General features: G+C 42.0%; 1 protein-coding gene across 4 annotated transcripts in view; it reads left to right on the forward strand.

Annotated features, from left to right (window-relative positions):
• Positions 1–16,459, forward strand: part of Kif13b (kinesin family member 13B) — a 178,981-nt gene that overhangs the window by 93,618 nt on the left and 68,904 nt on the right. For all 4 annotated transcript variants that reach the window (XM_063234516.1, XM_063234517.1, XM_063234519.1 and 1 more), the window contains exons 13-20: positions 3,019–3,153; positions 7,598–7,728; positions 8,607–8,693; positions 10,365–10,555; positions 10,858–11,068; positions 12,012–12,174; positions 14,463–14,609; positions 16,082–16,231. In XM_063234516.1, coding sequence (XP_063090586.1) covers positions 3,019–3,153; positions 7,598–7,728; positions 8,607–8,693; positions 10,365–10,555; positions 10,858–11,068; positions 12,012–12,174; positions 14,463–14,609; positions 16,082–16,231 — 1,215 coding nt within the window. The remainder of the gene's footprint in view (positions 1–3,018; positions 3,154–7,597; positions 7,729–8,606; positions 8,694–10,364; positions 10,556–10,857; positions 11,069–12,011; positions 12,175–14,462; positions 14,610–16,081; positions 16,232–16,459) is intronic.

Raw genomic sequence — 16,459 nt, forward strand, 5'->3', positions numbered from 1 at the left:
ATACTTTGAACTAGAGAAGAATATAGTAAGTACACTGGTAGCCAACACCTAGTTTCATTATATGTCAGTATATGGCCAATCTCATTTCATCTGTGTCCCTGCCTGGACCCAGGTTACAGACAAGAAAACATACCAGCATATAAACACTTTCTCATTACCCCTGTCACTATATTTTTCATGAATTAGAAGTCCTCCTAGAAATCGTACAGTTTGGAATTACTGTGTTGCACCTTTTTGAGTTACCCTGACAGTGACCCTCTGCCTTTGAAGTGCTGTTGTGATGATGGACACAAAGCAGTTTGAGTCTAAGTGAGATTAGTGTTTGGGGCTTACCCTTGGCGTCTTTTCCTTTTCTGCCCGCAGTGTACCAATGGAGGACTCTGCTGATTTTTGTTGTTTTTTGTTATGTTTTTTTGAGATAGGGTCTTCACTGTGAAATTTGGACTGGCCTTGATCTCACTGTGTAATACAGGCTGATCATCGTGCATTAGCTGTGTCAGCTATAAGACTGGGATCCCGGGTGTGTATGTACCATCATGCCAGACTGCAAGGGCTCTGCTGATTCTATCCAACACCTCCTTCAGTATCTCAGCTTCTGAGCCCCCAGGCCTTGCTGCTGCTGAGCTTTTCCTGTCTCTCACTGATAAAATCTGGTCTGTTGGTCGTTTACCTCTTCCCATTCCAGACTGGCATTTAAAAGAAAGCTTTTTCGGGGGCTGAGGATTTAGCTCAGCGGCATAAGCACCTGCCTTGCAAACAGGCGGTCGTGAGTTCGATCCCTGGTACTGATAAAAAGTTTAAAAAACAAAAAAAAAAAAAAAAAAAAAAAAAAAAAAAGAAGAAAGCTTTTTCTGACTGTAGTCACAAAATATTAGTAAGTGTCTGGTCAGATAAGTCTGGCAAATCACAGGTAAACTGAGCATGTGTCTTTTCTGAAGAACTTCTCACGTCGTATTTGGGGCTGTTGCAGGCCAGGCACGCTCTTTGTTCTGGTGCTGCAGTGTGCCAGCTCTCAGAGGTGACCTGCGCTGTTTGATCAAATACATGCATTATGTTACTGTTGTTTAATTGGTCAGGATACTTTTATTCTCTAATGAGTTTGTAAGATTCTCAAGAAGGGGTATCTTTTAATTTTTAAGGAATATATTTAAAATGGTTTTAAATAAACAAATCAAAATAACTTTTCTAATTTCAGTGCCATATCTACTGTGCCAAATTGTCTGTTGCTTTCATTTTTTATGTTCCCATTAAGAAATGCATGCTTATGTGAAATCAAAAGTTTGAGACCAGAGGTTGGCAGCTAATTCCTGGGGGCTGTGCCTAGTCTGACACTTGTTTTGTAAATAAAAGTTTATTAGACCAAAGCTATGCTCGTTTATATATTATCTGAGACATCAACAGCAAAATGAATAGTTTAAGACACACAGAATAAAATATTTAATATTTAAAAAATAATCCTTGATACCAGAAATAGTATTTCATATCAATAAACATAACTGTAGGGTTTACTATGACATACAGTAAGTTCCTGATTTATGAACAAGTTCTTTTCCAGGAGAATTATTTGCAAGTCAGATTCATTTGTAAGCCCACAAAGTGAGTTTCACACAGTACACCTGTCAAAGTTCACGACTCAAATGTTCATAAGTTGGGGATTTACTGTACTTTTTATGAACCGATTCCTAATGCTATTTATTTTTAATTTATTTTAACTTAAAAAATTTCCAGTTGACATTTATAGTTTTTTATAGGGTAGAATGTGCAGTTCTTTTTGTTAGAAAAGACCTTTGATTCAAAGACCCAAAACTAAGACACCCCTTCCCTACTTTTGTAACAGTGTCTTCATAGGTGGGTTGCAGCGGCCATGTGAAGTAGGATGGTTCTCCTAGAATGAGTGAAATTCTTTTTCTTTTAATCATGCTGCAGACTTGCTATAGGGCCTTAGTTAAATGCCCTAGTCTCCTTTGTTTTGTCCCAGAAGCACATGTCCTCAGTGTCTGTGACTTCTCACATGCTCTTTACTCATAGTCAAAGACGTACCACCTGCCTTGATTCACCAGAATGTCCTGCTGGGAGGCTCTCATGTGTGTTTACTCCTATGTGGCATGGCTTTCAGAGGCTGACGGTTTCAGGGGAAGGAAAGGCTGATATTCCTGTGAATCTGGGCTGGAATGCAGTGCATCAGGGTTTCTTTGATGAGGTGACAGCACTCATATTTTGAGTGCTTACTCTGTGTCCCGCACTGTGCACAAATAGTGACCCATACTTGCAAAGCTTGCAGACTGGCATGAGGCACATGGTCAGGTAAACAGATGGTCGTGGAGAATGAGAACAAGCCTGCTCCAGGCAGAAGGAAGAAATATGAAGTCCCTTACCTGAAAGCAAGCAGAGCCAACGTCATGGTGCCTTCAAGGATCTGGATCAATGTTCCATGTGACTGCTGGCAGGGTTTGTGTGTAGATGTGGCAAGACATGAAACAGAAGGGGCATGGGCCAGAATGAAGGGCCCTTGGAACTTTACTGTGGGGCTTGGGCCTTTATCTTGACTAGGGAGTGCTTAAGGTATCAAGTGAAAACTTGGCTTTTTGGAAAGTTTGTAGTTGAATAAAGCACTCTCTAGTTAGCTCACATATACAGAGTTAAATGAGCTAACTTGAAAGTGTTTGATATTTTTCAGAATGAAATTTGAGAACTCAACTAGTTTACTTGTTTGCTATTTGTAGTGGACTTTATTCTTTAAAAACTTTAATAAGCACAGTAAAACTAGATAGTTTGGAAAGAACACGATGCAAGAAACTGCAGTGGTATATTAAAGATACCTTATTTGAATTATAAAGGTTGAATAATTTTTCTTTCATGGGGGTGCTGGGGACAGAACCCAGGGCCTCTCTCTTGCTGGGCAAGCATTCCCCAACTCAGCCACAACCCTAGACCCAAAGAGTCGTTCTCATGTAGGATCTTCTGTGTCTTGCTGCCTCAGTAGCCCAGGGACTACACACACCTCCACTGTGTTTGCAGGAGCGACAGAAACAGCTGGAGAGTCTTGGGATATCGCTTCAGTCTTCAGGAATCAAAGTGGGGGATGATAAGTGCTTCCTGGTTAATCTGAACGCCGACCCTGCTCTGAACGAACTCCTAGTGTACTACTTAAAGGTGGGTGACCTGGCTTCCAGGGCATTGTATGCTGCACAGTGCTTTTATACTCAAGAAGGCATGCTTATTCAGAAAACAGAGTTATCAAGTGGTTTTTGTTTGGGTAAGCTGGAATATAGAATAGTCTTTGGTTTCTAGGATCAGTTTCCCTTTTTAGTTTTGAGTGATGTCATTCAGCTTAATCCTATATATATATATATATATTGGTATTATTTTCAACAAGATAAACAGCTTACCTAACATTTTTGATAACTTACACCAGGGAATGATTGTAAACTTAAAAGATGACTTTTAAGACCAAATGATTCATTTAGTCACTGGATGAAAGTGACTGATTTATATGAAGGTTTTTGTGAGCATTTTTTGTTAGCTCATGAGAAGAAATGTTCAAAGAAAGTAAAATTCTTAGGACCACTTACTTTGGAATTTATGTTTCCAGTAACTATTAGGAAAATAAAAAAAATTTTCAATTTATTATTTGCAAGAAAAGAGAGAATAGGTCTCTGAGAAACTGAGGGAGTCAGGGTGCAGAACAGGAAAAAAAATATAAATATTGATATGTTAGCTTTTCATTGCTATGACAAAATGAGAAAAGAAAGTTAAAGGAAGAAATGTTTATTTTGGCTCATGGCTTTAGGGGTCTCAGTCCATGGTCACTTGGCTCCGGGCTGTGTTGCTTCTGGGGTAGTGGTGAGGCAGAACGTTGGAGCAGACCGGACAGTGAAAGAGAGGGGTGGGTCTCATGTCCCCTTTGGAGGCACCCCATGACCTGCTTCCTCCAACCAGAGTTCTCTTCAAGGTTCCACCACCAGCCAGGGACCAAGAGTTCAGTATGTAGACACTTAGGGGACATTGTAGAACCAAAGCATAGTATTGGTATACACTGAAATTTGTAAACCATGGGTTATGTTAGGATGACAAGACAGCTTTAGGAAAAGCATGAATCCTGAGATATCATACAAATTATGAGGAGTAAATTGCCTTTGTCAGATTCAGAGCATAAGTTAGTTTTGTTGTGGATTTTATTCGGATGTACTTTCTTTGCTTCTCATGAAGGTGGAATTAACCAATGTAGCTAGGAATGCAAAGCAGATGAGCTGATTAGGTTGGAAATAGCTTTAAAAAGAGAGACTCATGTGATTTCATTTGTAAAAAAGCTCATGTTGGTTGGCTTCCCACTTTCTATTCAAAGATATCCTTGAATAATTATGTGTCATTCTGATAAGCCCTAATTGATAATAAGTGTCTTATACCATGCTTGGTAATGTTGTGAGCTAAGTTGTGTATCTGACGCCTGGCATGATGTGTGCACATCTCAGACACTGTAGTACTGGGGCAGCGCTGCAGGAGGAGGGAGGTGGCCTAGGTGGTGAGTTCATGGTCAAGGCCTCTGCCCCTTCTCTCCTTCCATCTCCAGGCTCTTCCTTTGCAAATGCATGGGAGTTACTCTGACTGCTATGCTGGGTTAATGCGGGGATTTAATATGTGGAATCAACTTTATAAGCAAACACTATTTGTGTGGATTTTCCACATCGTACTTTCATTTGATACTCTGGGGTCTGTGGTCCCTTACACAAGTAATAATCCTGTCTATTAAGAAGGATGTGTTGTTGTGCTTCTGACCAGCATTGGCAACTTTTTGAGCTAGAGAGTCAGCAGTAGACATTCATACTAGAATGGGACTTAGTAGACCCAGACCTAGGAATTTTTTCTTTCTGATATGATATACTTCAAGTTGGAACACAAAGACACAAGAAAAAACCCTGATCATAGCTGTTCCTTAACTGGAAACTTGAACAAAGAAACCATTCAGAGATTTTTGAGAAGTCAAAACATTTCTGGTCATTTGCGTGGAGGTGTCTGGTTCCACTTCAGACTGTGTGGTCAGCCCCGTGTGGCTAGTGTTGGAGGCAGTGTCAGTGCCTTGACTTTCCAGGCGAACCTCACAACAAGGCTATATTCATGACCAAGCACATTCAGAAGGGTGATCTCAGTTTAAGAACAGTTTTCACTTCAGTAAAGTGACTCCACGATGTGGGATGGTGGAATTTGGAGACCACTTTTTTCTTTCTTTGCCTTGGGCTCCATGAGTTCATTGAAATGCTGGACATGTAACTCCAGAGAGATGACCTCACTCCTTCAGATAGCTTTAGCCACACCATCTGCAAGGAAGTCAGAGTCCCTGGAGTTCCTTCCAATTCAAGTTCCACAGCTTCTTCCTCTTCCAGAACAGAATCTTACTGTGTCTCTTCTGGAATGCTTCGTGCTGGTACACTTTAGGGTCCTCATGCTCTTACAAGGAGGTTGAACTGTGTGCCATCCCCAGGTCACTTGGTCTCCTTTTGCTTGCTGTATACCTTGCCGGTATCAGATGCCCACTAGGTCATCTGCTATGAGAAATTTTGTCTTTTCCTTGTCAGTGTTTGTATAATATTACCTAGAGTATAAGATAAAAAGCTTACTGACTTAAACTACACTGAGGCATTAGCAGAATGAGCTTTTTGATGTCAGAGTTTGAGATTCCAGTGCATTGTCATCCAATTGAAACAGATTATACCCTGAAATGACAGACTTAAGTTGTCATTTAAAATGTAAACTCTAAGATTTTTTTTTTTTATTTCTTTCGTATCCAACTAAAGGTGCTCAGTACATTAGATGAAGAATGAAATTTTTCTTCTGGAATTTAGATTAGACCAATGCCCAGTATATTTGGTAAAAAAATAAAGTTCTTTTTCTAGAATTCGGATTAGACCTTTGCCTGTCTGAGTTAATGTCTTCTGTCCCGATGACATATGATCCATTCTATCAACAGATGCTTAGCCCCCACAGTGTATTTTATGCCACTGGTGCCAGATGCAAGAATCTTGTATAGTCTGCTACCCAAAGAAGGTGGAAAGAGCATTTGTGAAATAGTAGGTCACAGTGTTTCCTGACCCACATGCACTCAGGGGTGGAGAAGAGAGGAATTGGAGTTTGGCTGAGAGAATCCTTCAGAGATGAAGTTCGACGTAGCTGTTGTAAGACATTGTGTATGCTGGGCAAGAGTCTCGCAGGGAGAGGAACAGCGCCAGAGGGCAGCTTCTGAAGGGGGTGACCCCAGCCTAGGGACCAACTCCAGGACTTTCTCTCAGTCACTACCCCTCCCCAGGACAGGAAGGATCCCCAGGGCACAGTTAGTACTCTACCCTACAGTTGTTCAGAGCAGGAGGAGGAGAGTCTACAAGACCTGGCCCAGAGGGGTTTCCTTCTCCCACAGTGGCCTCGGGCCCTTTTCTCTCAGGCCTGCTTTCCCACTTGGAACATGACCCTGCGGTCATGCATGAGTGAGCACAGGCTGGAAGCGAGAGGTGGGCATGGGGGTGAGGGAGCCTTCACTTCACACAGACGACAGACTTGTCACCTGAGTTATGGTTATGTCCAGCAGACTTGCCTGCTTGCCACATGGAGTCCACCCTGGTTTGTGTGGCTGCGAGCTAAGAGTCGGCCTTTATATTTTTAGTGGTAGGAGAGGAGTAGGAGAGGAGAGGTAGGTAGAGGAGTAATACTTTGGACATGTGAGCCTTTATATGAAGTTCAAATTGCAGTGTTCTTAAATGACATTTTATTGGAATTTAGTTCACTTTAGTCATTTATATACTTCCTGTCTGGTTTTGTATGGCAAGGGCAGAAAAGCAGCCTGTGTAAGACTCTGGTGTTAGCACCTGCAGCATAGTACACAGTGTGTGGTGGGGCGGGTGACAAAGCCTACTGTGTCTTAACATCTGACCGCTGACTCAGGGGTCCCTTAGAAAGAGAAAAGAACAACAAGGGGGCCTAGGGACACTGCCTGTCCCTGTCAACAGTCACGTGCAGTTATCAGCAGTTGTGGTGTGTGCAAGGGAGCCCACTTCTTACACAGTTTCCTCCATCAAGGACAGGTGAGTTACCTGCCAAAAAGTGGGTTAGAGGTGAGCAGTTGGGGTTCTGAGACCAGAAGAACCTAATCTGTAATGTGTCTTCTGTGAGGTTCAGGGCACAATGAGATTCATGTATAACTTGAGTCTTTTCAAACCCTCACATGCCAGTGGCTGTTTTCTGTGTCATGTCTCACTCTGATTGAGATAAGGATGTCCAATTGAGAAACTGGTTTCCAGACCATGTTTTTGGTACATCACTGACACATGGCTCATTCTCTGAGAGCAGTAGGAAACACTTATAGTAGAGTATGAGGTTTATGTTATAGCCATGAATACAAAATAATTTTAAGCTAAAAGGCACAACTCGGCTGAGTGTTATTCTTTATAAAGAAATGTAACTTATGGACTGAATTTAGAGAAAGCCTCCATTTGCCTTAAAGATCTTTCACCTAAGATAGTAAGTTAATGTAAAAGGGCTCATTGCAGGTGATTTTAGTTGACACACATTTGAAAATACAATATCATGAGCAAATTTGATTCTCTCTTAGGAGCACACATTGATAGGTTCAGCAAATTCCCAGGACATCCAGCTGTGTGGAATGGGAATTCTTCCTGAACACTGCATTATAGACATCACCTCAGAAGGCCAGGTTATGCTGACTCCTCAGAAGAATACCAGGTAATGTACTAGGATTTGTGTTTAATATCACAGCACTTTTCAAGAAGGAGAAAATACATTAGTGGCGTCACTTGAGACATCCAGGTCGATGCCAGTCCCTTTCTGTTTAAATTCAGTAACCCCTCTCTCTGTGTTCGCATTCGTGGCCTTGTTTAGGCCTCCCCAGGGCTGATCAGAGCCCCTGGGAACACCCTGAGCAGCTGCTTGATTCACTCAGGCGCAGCTGGCGGTCTAAGAGTCCATTATACCCCCCACACCCCCCCACGCAGCTCCTGCTTCTCAGCACCGCCCTTCCTTTGGCCTGGCTATTCTGTGTGCCCTTCAGGCTTACATGCTGTTATGAATGTCCTTTGGGAGGTCCCTGTTTACTGACACTTTCCGATGGCATCTGAAGTCATCCAGTCAAAACTTGGGTCTCACACTCACTGGGACACCTGACCATCCCTCAGTGTGAGTACTGAACCGCCTTATTCACCTTGCTAAGTTTCCGGTAGCCTTTGATTGGAGGACATTGACATGAGATTTTCAAAATTTTAATTTTTATTTGAAAGGTTTAATGTTACCTTTGGCAACAAGTGCTACTGGTTGTTTTCCTCAAAGTGACAGGCTCGCTGTCACCTCTTATACTTAGTACTGTAAACATTTTAGGGAAGTATGGATATTAAAATTAACAATTATTAAATTATTAATAAACAATTAAATTATTTAATAAAATATTAAATTAACAATTTAGGGAAGCCATGAATATTAAAATTCACCAAGGGCATGTTTTCTGGAATTATCATTTTGTTTCCCCTAGGAACTAGACTGTTGTAGTACTAGAAAATTAAAACAAGATGAGGAAATCATCACTCATTGCTTTTCTCTTCTCTCCACAGAACATTTGTAAATGGGTCTTCTGTCTCCACTCCAATACAGCTGCACCACGGGGACAGGATCTTATGGGGAAATAACCATTTCTTCAGGTATGACACTGTACAGCTCTTTGGGGCTGGGGATTTAGCTCAGCAGCATAAGCACCTGCTTTGCAAGTGCACAGTCTTGAGTTCAATCCCCAGTACCAAAAAAATAAATAAAGAAAGAAAGAAAGAAAGAAAGAAAGAAAGACACTGTATGGCTCTCAAAAAGGAAAAGATTTGCTGATTATGCTCCAAAATAGAAGCATTATACAAATTATGCATTATTTTGTATATTTGTGTATATGTTTGTGTTTGCTGTATGCATGTTTTTATGTTTGTTCACTATATAAATATGTCAGAATCCTAGGAACGTGGGGCTGCATACTTGAGAAAAATTCTTATTTTATATACGTTTTCTCCTTTTTCTTTCCCACTGCGTATTTTGCCATCTGGTATAATACTACATTAATTCTTTTTTGGCATGCTTATTTTTTATTTGTGTGCATATGTACCTATCTATAGAGAGACATATATATGCTTTTCTTAAAAATAATGGTCATCATTTTCTGAGGCATGAAATCAGGTTAGTCTTACCTTTTTGGAGTGCTTTCAGCTGCAAGTAATAGCATTCTTGGCAGTGATGGCATAAATAGATCAGTGTTTTCTCTGACAGAGCAAGAAATCAGAGGGGAGGTGATGATTAGTGTTGAGTGACCCTCTTGGAAATTCCTGGCTGTCACCTACAACTGTCATGATGCTCCCTATGGTCTCTGGCTGAGCTCAAAGGAGAAAAGGAGTTACAGGGGCAGCACAGCATGACTGTCCTCTTGAGCTCAGCAATCTTCACTCACATCAGATTTGCCTCCTAGCTGCCAAGGAGGCTCGAAAGGGTAGGCTATAACCGAGCCTGCACATGAACTGTTCCCCAGGCAGACTGATGTCGTCAGGAGGGGCAATCAGAAAGGAATCTGTGTAACATTAATGGCATCCTGGCATCCTCTTTCCATCAGCTGTTCCACTGACTTTTCTTGTCAATTATAGAGACCCTTCTTTGTAGGCCAGCTGGTCCTGTATTTTGCTTCTGAGACAAGGGTAGAGGAGTATAAAGATTGTGGACAGTTTTTCTCCTTCCCAAAATAAATCAAGTATAAATTGCCAGACTCAGTCATCAAAACCATCAGTGTTTGGGTTAAGTTGACTTTTACTCTGTGGCTCAATTCATGTTGTCCAGATTCTGTGTATTGTGGCATTTGATGCTGAAGCGCTCTGGAGATGAGGAGCATTTCTATTTTCATGTCTCTTCCAACACTGCACGCATTGGCTGACATTCACTGTATCCCATGAGGTTCAATGTGGATGGTTTCCTTTGCTACTTTTCCTTTACCATTCAACTTCAAAGCAGCCTCAGCTTTTCTTCCCACTCACTCCTAGCAGTCAGGGGGCATGTGTCACACTTTCCATTATGATTATTTGTGTACATTTGATTGTTTTACTTCTACTACTAGAGTACAAAGATCTGAAAACAGCACTTGTCCTGTAGTTCATGGTATTCTCTTGGGGTCCAGCAAATACTTGTTTAGGAATGAAATGATGGGGCTGGGAATTTAGCTGAGTGGTACAGGGGCCTGCCTGGCAAGTGCGAGGTCATGAATTCGATCCCCAGCACTCTCCTCCCCCCCAAAAAAGACTAAGTACAGACCTTGATTTTTAAAAAAAAATCCTTTTGTGCACTCTAAGACTCAGTTTGCCTAAAAAGAAGAAGAAAGTGGACCGGGAGGATGAAGAGCAGGATCCCTCCCTGAAGAATGACAGCACTTATGAGCAACTGGATGTGGATGGGGACTCCTCCAGCGAGGTATCCAGTGAAATCAACTTCAATTTTGAGTATGCGCAGATGGAGGTGACCATGAAGGCACTGGGCAATAATGGTGAGCAAGTCTGCCACGCACTGTAGCGTCTTCTCAAGGTGGTAGATGAGACCTTTTAAATGTTAGCAAAGAAAGAAAGTCTTGATACTGCTGATCTTGGGAGGTTTCTTTTTTCCTGTAGTGAACTCTATTCTTTTGTGTGTCTGGTTATGGTAATTTATTATATTTATAAAAACATTCTTTTTGTCTTCACACACAATGAGGTACCTGCAGAATTTGGACAGACAAATAAAACAGTGTAGAACAGTATGTGAAGTGAGTTGTACCTTTTGCTCATTATCTTTCTACAAAACCATGTTCAGACCCAATGCAGTCAATACTCAACAGCCTGGAGCAGCAGCATGAAGAAGAGAAGCGATCTGCGCTCGAGCGCCAGAGGCTTATGTACGAGCATGAGTTGGAGCAACTCCGACGACGGCTGTCCCCTGAGAAGCAGAACTATCGCAGCATGGACAGGTTCTCCCTGCACTCGCCCAGTGCCCAGCAGCGCCTGCGACAGTGGGCAGAGGAGAGGTAGGGGAAGCTGGGGTCACCACTGTAACCATGCAGGGAATAGGGGGACACTTTGTCATTATTTGCAAAAGTTTTATAGTACAGTGCAAAGAACTACTTTGCATTGTTATTTTCTGTTTTTAAATGGGGAATTGCCAGTTTATTAAAACTTTCTTTAGGGCCAGGGACATAGCTCAGCAGCACAGTGCCTGTCTGGCTAGTGCAAGGTCCTGAGTTCAATTTTTGGTACAAAAAAAGAAAAAAAACTTTCTTTAAAACTGCCCATGTTAGATGCTGCTCCATTTTCAGTATATACAGCTTTTGGATTTGAATAAAGAAGTATACTTTATTATTGTATTATGCTTTAGGTTCTGAAGCTTGGGTAGATGCTTTTTTAAAAAGGAGAAAAAAAGAGAAAGTTGGTTGTCTGTACTGATTAGCTCAGGTAGGTAAACCTGTGAGATGAGATGCAGGTTGTAAGTTTGACCTCTGTGCCGGCTAATTAGCAGTGCACTGAAATCTCTGTTCCCTAGGTGCAGACAGCCTGTCGCTAAGCTCTTGCTATTCAGAGTCTGGTCTGCAGACAGCATCCAGTCAGCTGGAGATTGATAGAAGTGTAGTTTCCAGTTTCCACTTGAGACTTACTGAGTGAGAATCTTGAGTTTATCCAGAACCCTGGGTGACGCACAGGCGCAGTCAGGTTTGTGAAGTGCTGCCCTGGTCTCCAGCCAGCTTGCCACACAGGTGTGCCTGTGCTTGTGATGGAGCCCAGATACAAGCATGTGCATGGCCAGTGCCCGTGGTATGTTTCCTGCGTGCAAAAAGCACTGATACAGCTTGGTTTGCGGCTTGGCATTGCCATGTCCCGACTGTGTAGTTTTCTAAGTGCTACTTAGTGTGCTATGTCATCCCCACCTTCATCCTTCCTTTCTTCCTTCCTTCCTTTCTTTCTTTTTTTTAAAAGAGAAGCAACATTGAATAACAGCCTGATGAGGCTGAGGGAACAAATTGTTAAAGCTAATCTGTTGGTGAGAGAAGCTAATTACATCGCAGAGGAGCTGGATAAAAGAACCGAATATAAAGTGACCCTCCAGATCCCAGCCTCCAGCCTGGATGCCAACAGGAAGGTGAGGTGGTGGTTCGTGCCACCACAAAGATGCCTTGGGATGAGGTGGCTTCAGGGGTCACCATGTGATAGAGGCGTTGAAACACACTTTACCTTGCCAGGTCCTGCAGTTCACTCAGCTGTCTCAATTGTTTCTGAGCAGTGTCTCCTGATCAGTCTTCCCAGAGTGGCTCTCCCCTTCATTTTGTTACCATTCCACAGCCTGTCTCCCACCGTTTACTTAGTCATTTACTTACACTGTGTTGTTTTCCACTTGCTGGTAGATTGCTCTGTAAGGCTCTTCATTAGTTGTTTGCTGTAAGAGCACACATCTTTCTTATGTATGATGTAATAATTTCAGTAAGATTTTGTGGGAAATCCCTGCCACAGTTTTCTTGACATTCAGTCGTCTTCATCCTTCCCCTAGGAAGGATGTGGAAACCTTAGGTAGAATTTCCTGTTTGGGTGCCCACAGTGTTTACCACAGCAGAGCCTTGATCAGCCCATCTCAGAAACTCTCTTTTGACAGCGAGGATCACATCTTCTTTTGCTTATAACATCATAGCATTAAGGCCACTGTTTTGCACAGAGTAGATGTTTGGCAAACGTGGTATTGTCTTGAACATGGTGTCATCATTACTGTTCAGATAATTGTCTTCTGATGTAGACTCTGTAGTATGAAAAATTTCACTGGCTTAACAGTTTATTTTGTTTATTAGTATTTGAAGGGGAAAGTCTAGATACAGTGGGGTGCACAGACCAGAAATGGGAGGTCAGTCTTGGGCACACAGTCTGGGGCTCAGCTTCTTCTGGAAGGCAGAGAAATGCAAGATCTTTCATCCTGTGGAGTTTGAGTTGAAAGGGCAGAATTGTGAGCATTTTTCCTGTGAAGCCTGCCTGTTTCCCTTTTTGCTGTACCTTGCTGTGAGCTTTATTTGGAAGGAGAGCCGTCCATTTGGAAGTGGCCCATCACCGTGGGGCTTTGTCCTCCCGCCTACCTGCTCACACATTCCTAAGGCTGCTGTTGTGGCTGGCGAGACGTGGGGCACTGCCCGAGTGGACAGCTGCTCACTCACCTGTTCTCACTGCTATACAGATAGGCATTTCTAGATCCCGGCTGTTGGTCCTGACTAGTGTTCTCCCCGAGAGGACCAGCACCCGTTGGTCACTAATGGGCCTTTTGTACTTACTCACTGGCTGATGGGAGATAAGGTAGAAGGCCTTGTAGTATGTGGAAGAATTACAGTTTTTGACAAGAATTACTAAAGTCTTGCTTTACTATGTAAATTTTGTTTCTTTGAAATGATTATATGCAAGATACTATAAATAAATATAAATATCAGTGTATTTCACAATTTACTTATTTTGTTTTTATTTTTTACTTTATAATTTTAAAAAGTTTCATGAAATTTTTCCATTGAAAATATTTTGGTTTTGCTGATGTGGTGGTACATGCTACTCAGAAGGCAGAGCAGAAAGATTGTGAGCTCAAGGTTAGCCTATGCAAGATAGCAAGATTCTATCATAAAAGAAAAAAGTGCTGGGGTGTGGTTTAATGTGAATGCTCTGGGTTCAGTCCCAGGTACTACACAAACAAACACTCTGTGCTTTTATAAGTTAAAAGTACTTTAAAGCAGAATACTGCTTTTTGAGGTAAGAGCCATATAACTACCCTGTTTAAAACATTCATAATGTTACGCAACCAGCAACTGTGTCCAGATCTCTATTTAATAATAAATTCAAACTACAGACATTTGGAAACAGGTATCATTCATTGCTTACAAATGAGCAAATGAGACATTTTCATGGTTTCCTCTTTTAAGCACTTCATAGTTACTCTTTTAAGCATCAAACTAGTATGTATTCAAATAAGAAGTAAAATTTCACCCTTTTGAAAGTAAAAGATAGTTTCCAGACTGAGTTTCTAGCATCTTAGTAAATTTCACTTGTCTTTTGGAATGTATGACTCCCTGCTGATGTTCTGTGCTTGTATGATGGCTTCAATAAAACATTTTCATTTCATCTTCCTATAAGATATAGTATCAAATCTTTGGAGTTTAAATTTGTTTATGTCTAACTGCAATCAAAGTGTACAAGTAAATTGATGCTTAACCCTAAGTCACTACTGATGTTTCAGACTGTGCTTGCAGTTGGAGGTAAAGGATAAAGCTCGCAAGAGCTCTGGGAAACTTAGTCATGCTCAGCACAGCGCAGTGTGAGCCTCAGCTGGTGGCTCCAGATGCCAGTGCTAGCATCACCGCCAGCCGGTGTTCTGGCATCCCACATGGTTCCCTCCTCTTGTCTTTGCAGCGGGGCTCTCTTCTCAGTGAGCCTGCAATCCAGGTGAGAAGAAAAGGCAAAGGGAAGCAGATTTGGTCTCTGGAGAAACTGGACAACAGACTCTTGGACATGAGAGATCTTTACCAGGAGTGGAAGGAGTGCGAGGAAGACACCCCGGTGAGCTCCGGGGGGTGGGGGTGGGGGGCAGCCACCACCTGAACAGTCAAAAGGGAGAGTTCGCCTGCTCGTCTTGGGAAGTTGGTCCTTTTCCCAAAGTTGTTGGACTGTTTGTAGAGTTGAATTTTTAAGAGTCTTTCTGGTGTGTGTGTGTGTGTGTGAGTTTTTTTTTTTTTCCTTCTCCCCCATTCTCTTCTCCAAGTTTCTATCAGATTCTCCCCTTTCCATGAGGCCTTCTGTTGGCCCACATGCATCTGTGTTCTGTCCTGTCTGGGATTCTCTTTAGAACAGAGATCAGACTTATCATCCCTCTTCCCATCAACACCGAGCCTTGCAGATAACCTACAGTACACACTGTTCAAATTGAACATCACTGGTACCTTAGTGTTTGCACTATTAGCAACATTTCTTTTAAAGAAATTTTGACCCTAGAGTAGGTACCATTTTTGTGCTCCTCAATCTGAAGATCTCATTTAGTTCAGGCCTCTATATACTTGGACATATTTAAAATAGAAAGCTGGGGCTGGGGATTTAGCTCAGCGGCATAAGCACCTGCCTTGCAAGCAGACAGTCGTGAGTTCGATTCCTGGTACCGATAAAAAAAGGAAAAAGACAAAAAAATAAATAAATAAATAAAATAGAAAGCTGTGTCATGTATTTTCAGTGCTGCAGGTCTTGCTTCCACATGGAGTTCTTTATGTAGCTGCTTTTTGGTAAAAATGTTTATTTTTCTAGATTGTCATCCATAAAATTTTCATCAATTTATATACATATTGCTTAAAATTCTCTTTGCTGTTCTGTTTCTGTTTTAACTTAGAATTAAAACAACAAGAATAAATATAGATGCCAGCTGCTGTCCTGAGGGCCCAGTTCTCATTCGTAGCAGTGTACCTAATGATTTGGTAGGAGCAGTAGGTGTAGTGAAGAGAGCTTCGGTACCCTGACCACTTTCTAGGCAGTGTATGTTGTTCCTCTGTTTTTGTGGCAAGATTTCCACATGAAGTAGAAGCGATAAAGTTATTCGGATTGTTGATGGGATTTTCTCCTTGTAGGTAAAGGACACTGATTATCATTCTAAGTTTGTGTGTGTGTGTGTGAGAGAGAGAGAGAGAGAGAGAGAGAGAGAGAGAGAGAGAGAGAGAGAAAGAGAGAGAATAGTGAATAGTACAGTACAGTGCTGTGCTTGAAGTAGAACTCTATTTTAAGCCTGGGGTGGTGGTGCATATTTGTAATACCAGCATTCGGGAGGCTGAGGTAAGAGAATCTCCATAGGTTCAAGGCCAGCCAGCACTACAAAGTGAAATCCTGTCTCAGAGAAACAAAATAAAATAAAACGAAACTTTATTTTACCTGAAGAGATGCAAGACTCATGAAATACAGTGATGAAAGCTAAGTTTAATGACTTTGTTAGAGTGTACCTGAAAGCAGTCAGCTGAATGGCGGTGTTTGAGGTTGTGTGCCCTGTCTTTCAGGTAACCCGATCTTATTTCAAGCGTGCCGACCCATTCTACGATGAGCAGGAAAATCACAGTCTTATTGGGGTGGCCAATGTCTTCCTCGAGTCCCTTTTCTATGATGTGAAGTTACAATATGCTGTCCCGATCATCAACCAGAAGGGAGAGGTTGGCTTTCTCTCTGTGCCTCACTTTGGTGGAGAGCAGTTCTGGGAACAGTGGGTGGCAGCAGGATGTTGTTGTTACTGGCTTTTTATTAGCGGTGACAGTATGTATTTGTGTTATGGATATTGTGTTCCCATAGGGCTTTGTGGCGATTAATGCCAGTAGTCTGAGAGCAGAGCAACTCTTAGAAACTAACAATGGAAGAGCTGGGTATGGTGGCACAGTCCTGTA

This window comes from Cavia porcellus, unplaced genomic scaffold (assembly GCF_034190915.1).
Source record: "Cavia porcellus strain 051 isolate PalLab524CR breed Dunkin Hartley unplaced genomic scaffold, mCavPor4.1 scaffold_24, whole genome shotgun sequence".
NCBI lineage: Eukaryota > Metazoa > Chordata > Mammalia > Rodentia > Caviidae > Cavia > Cavia porcellus.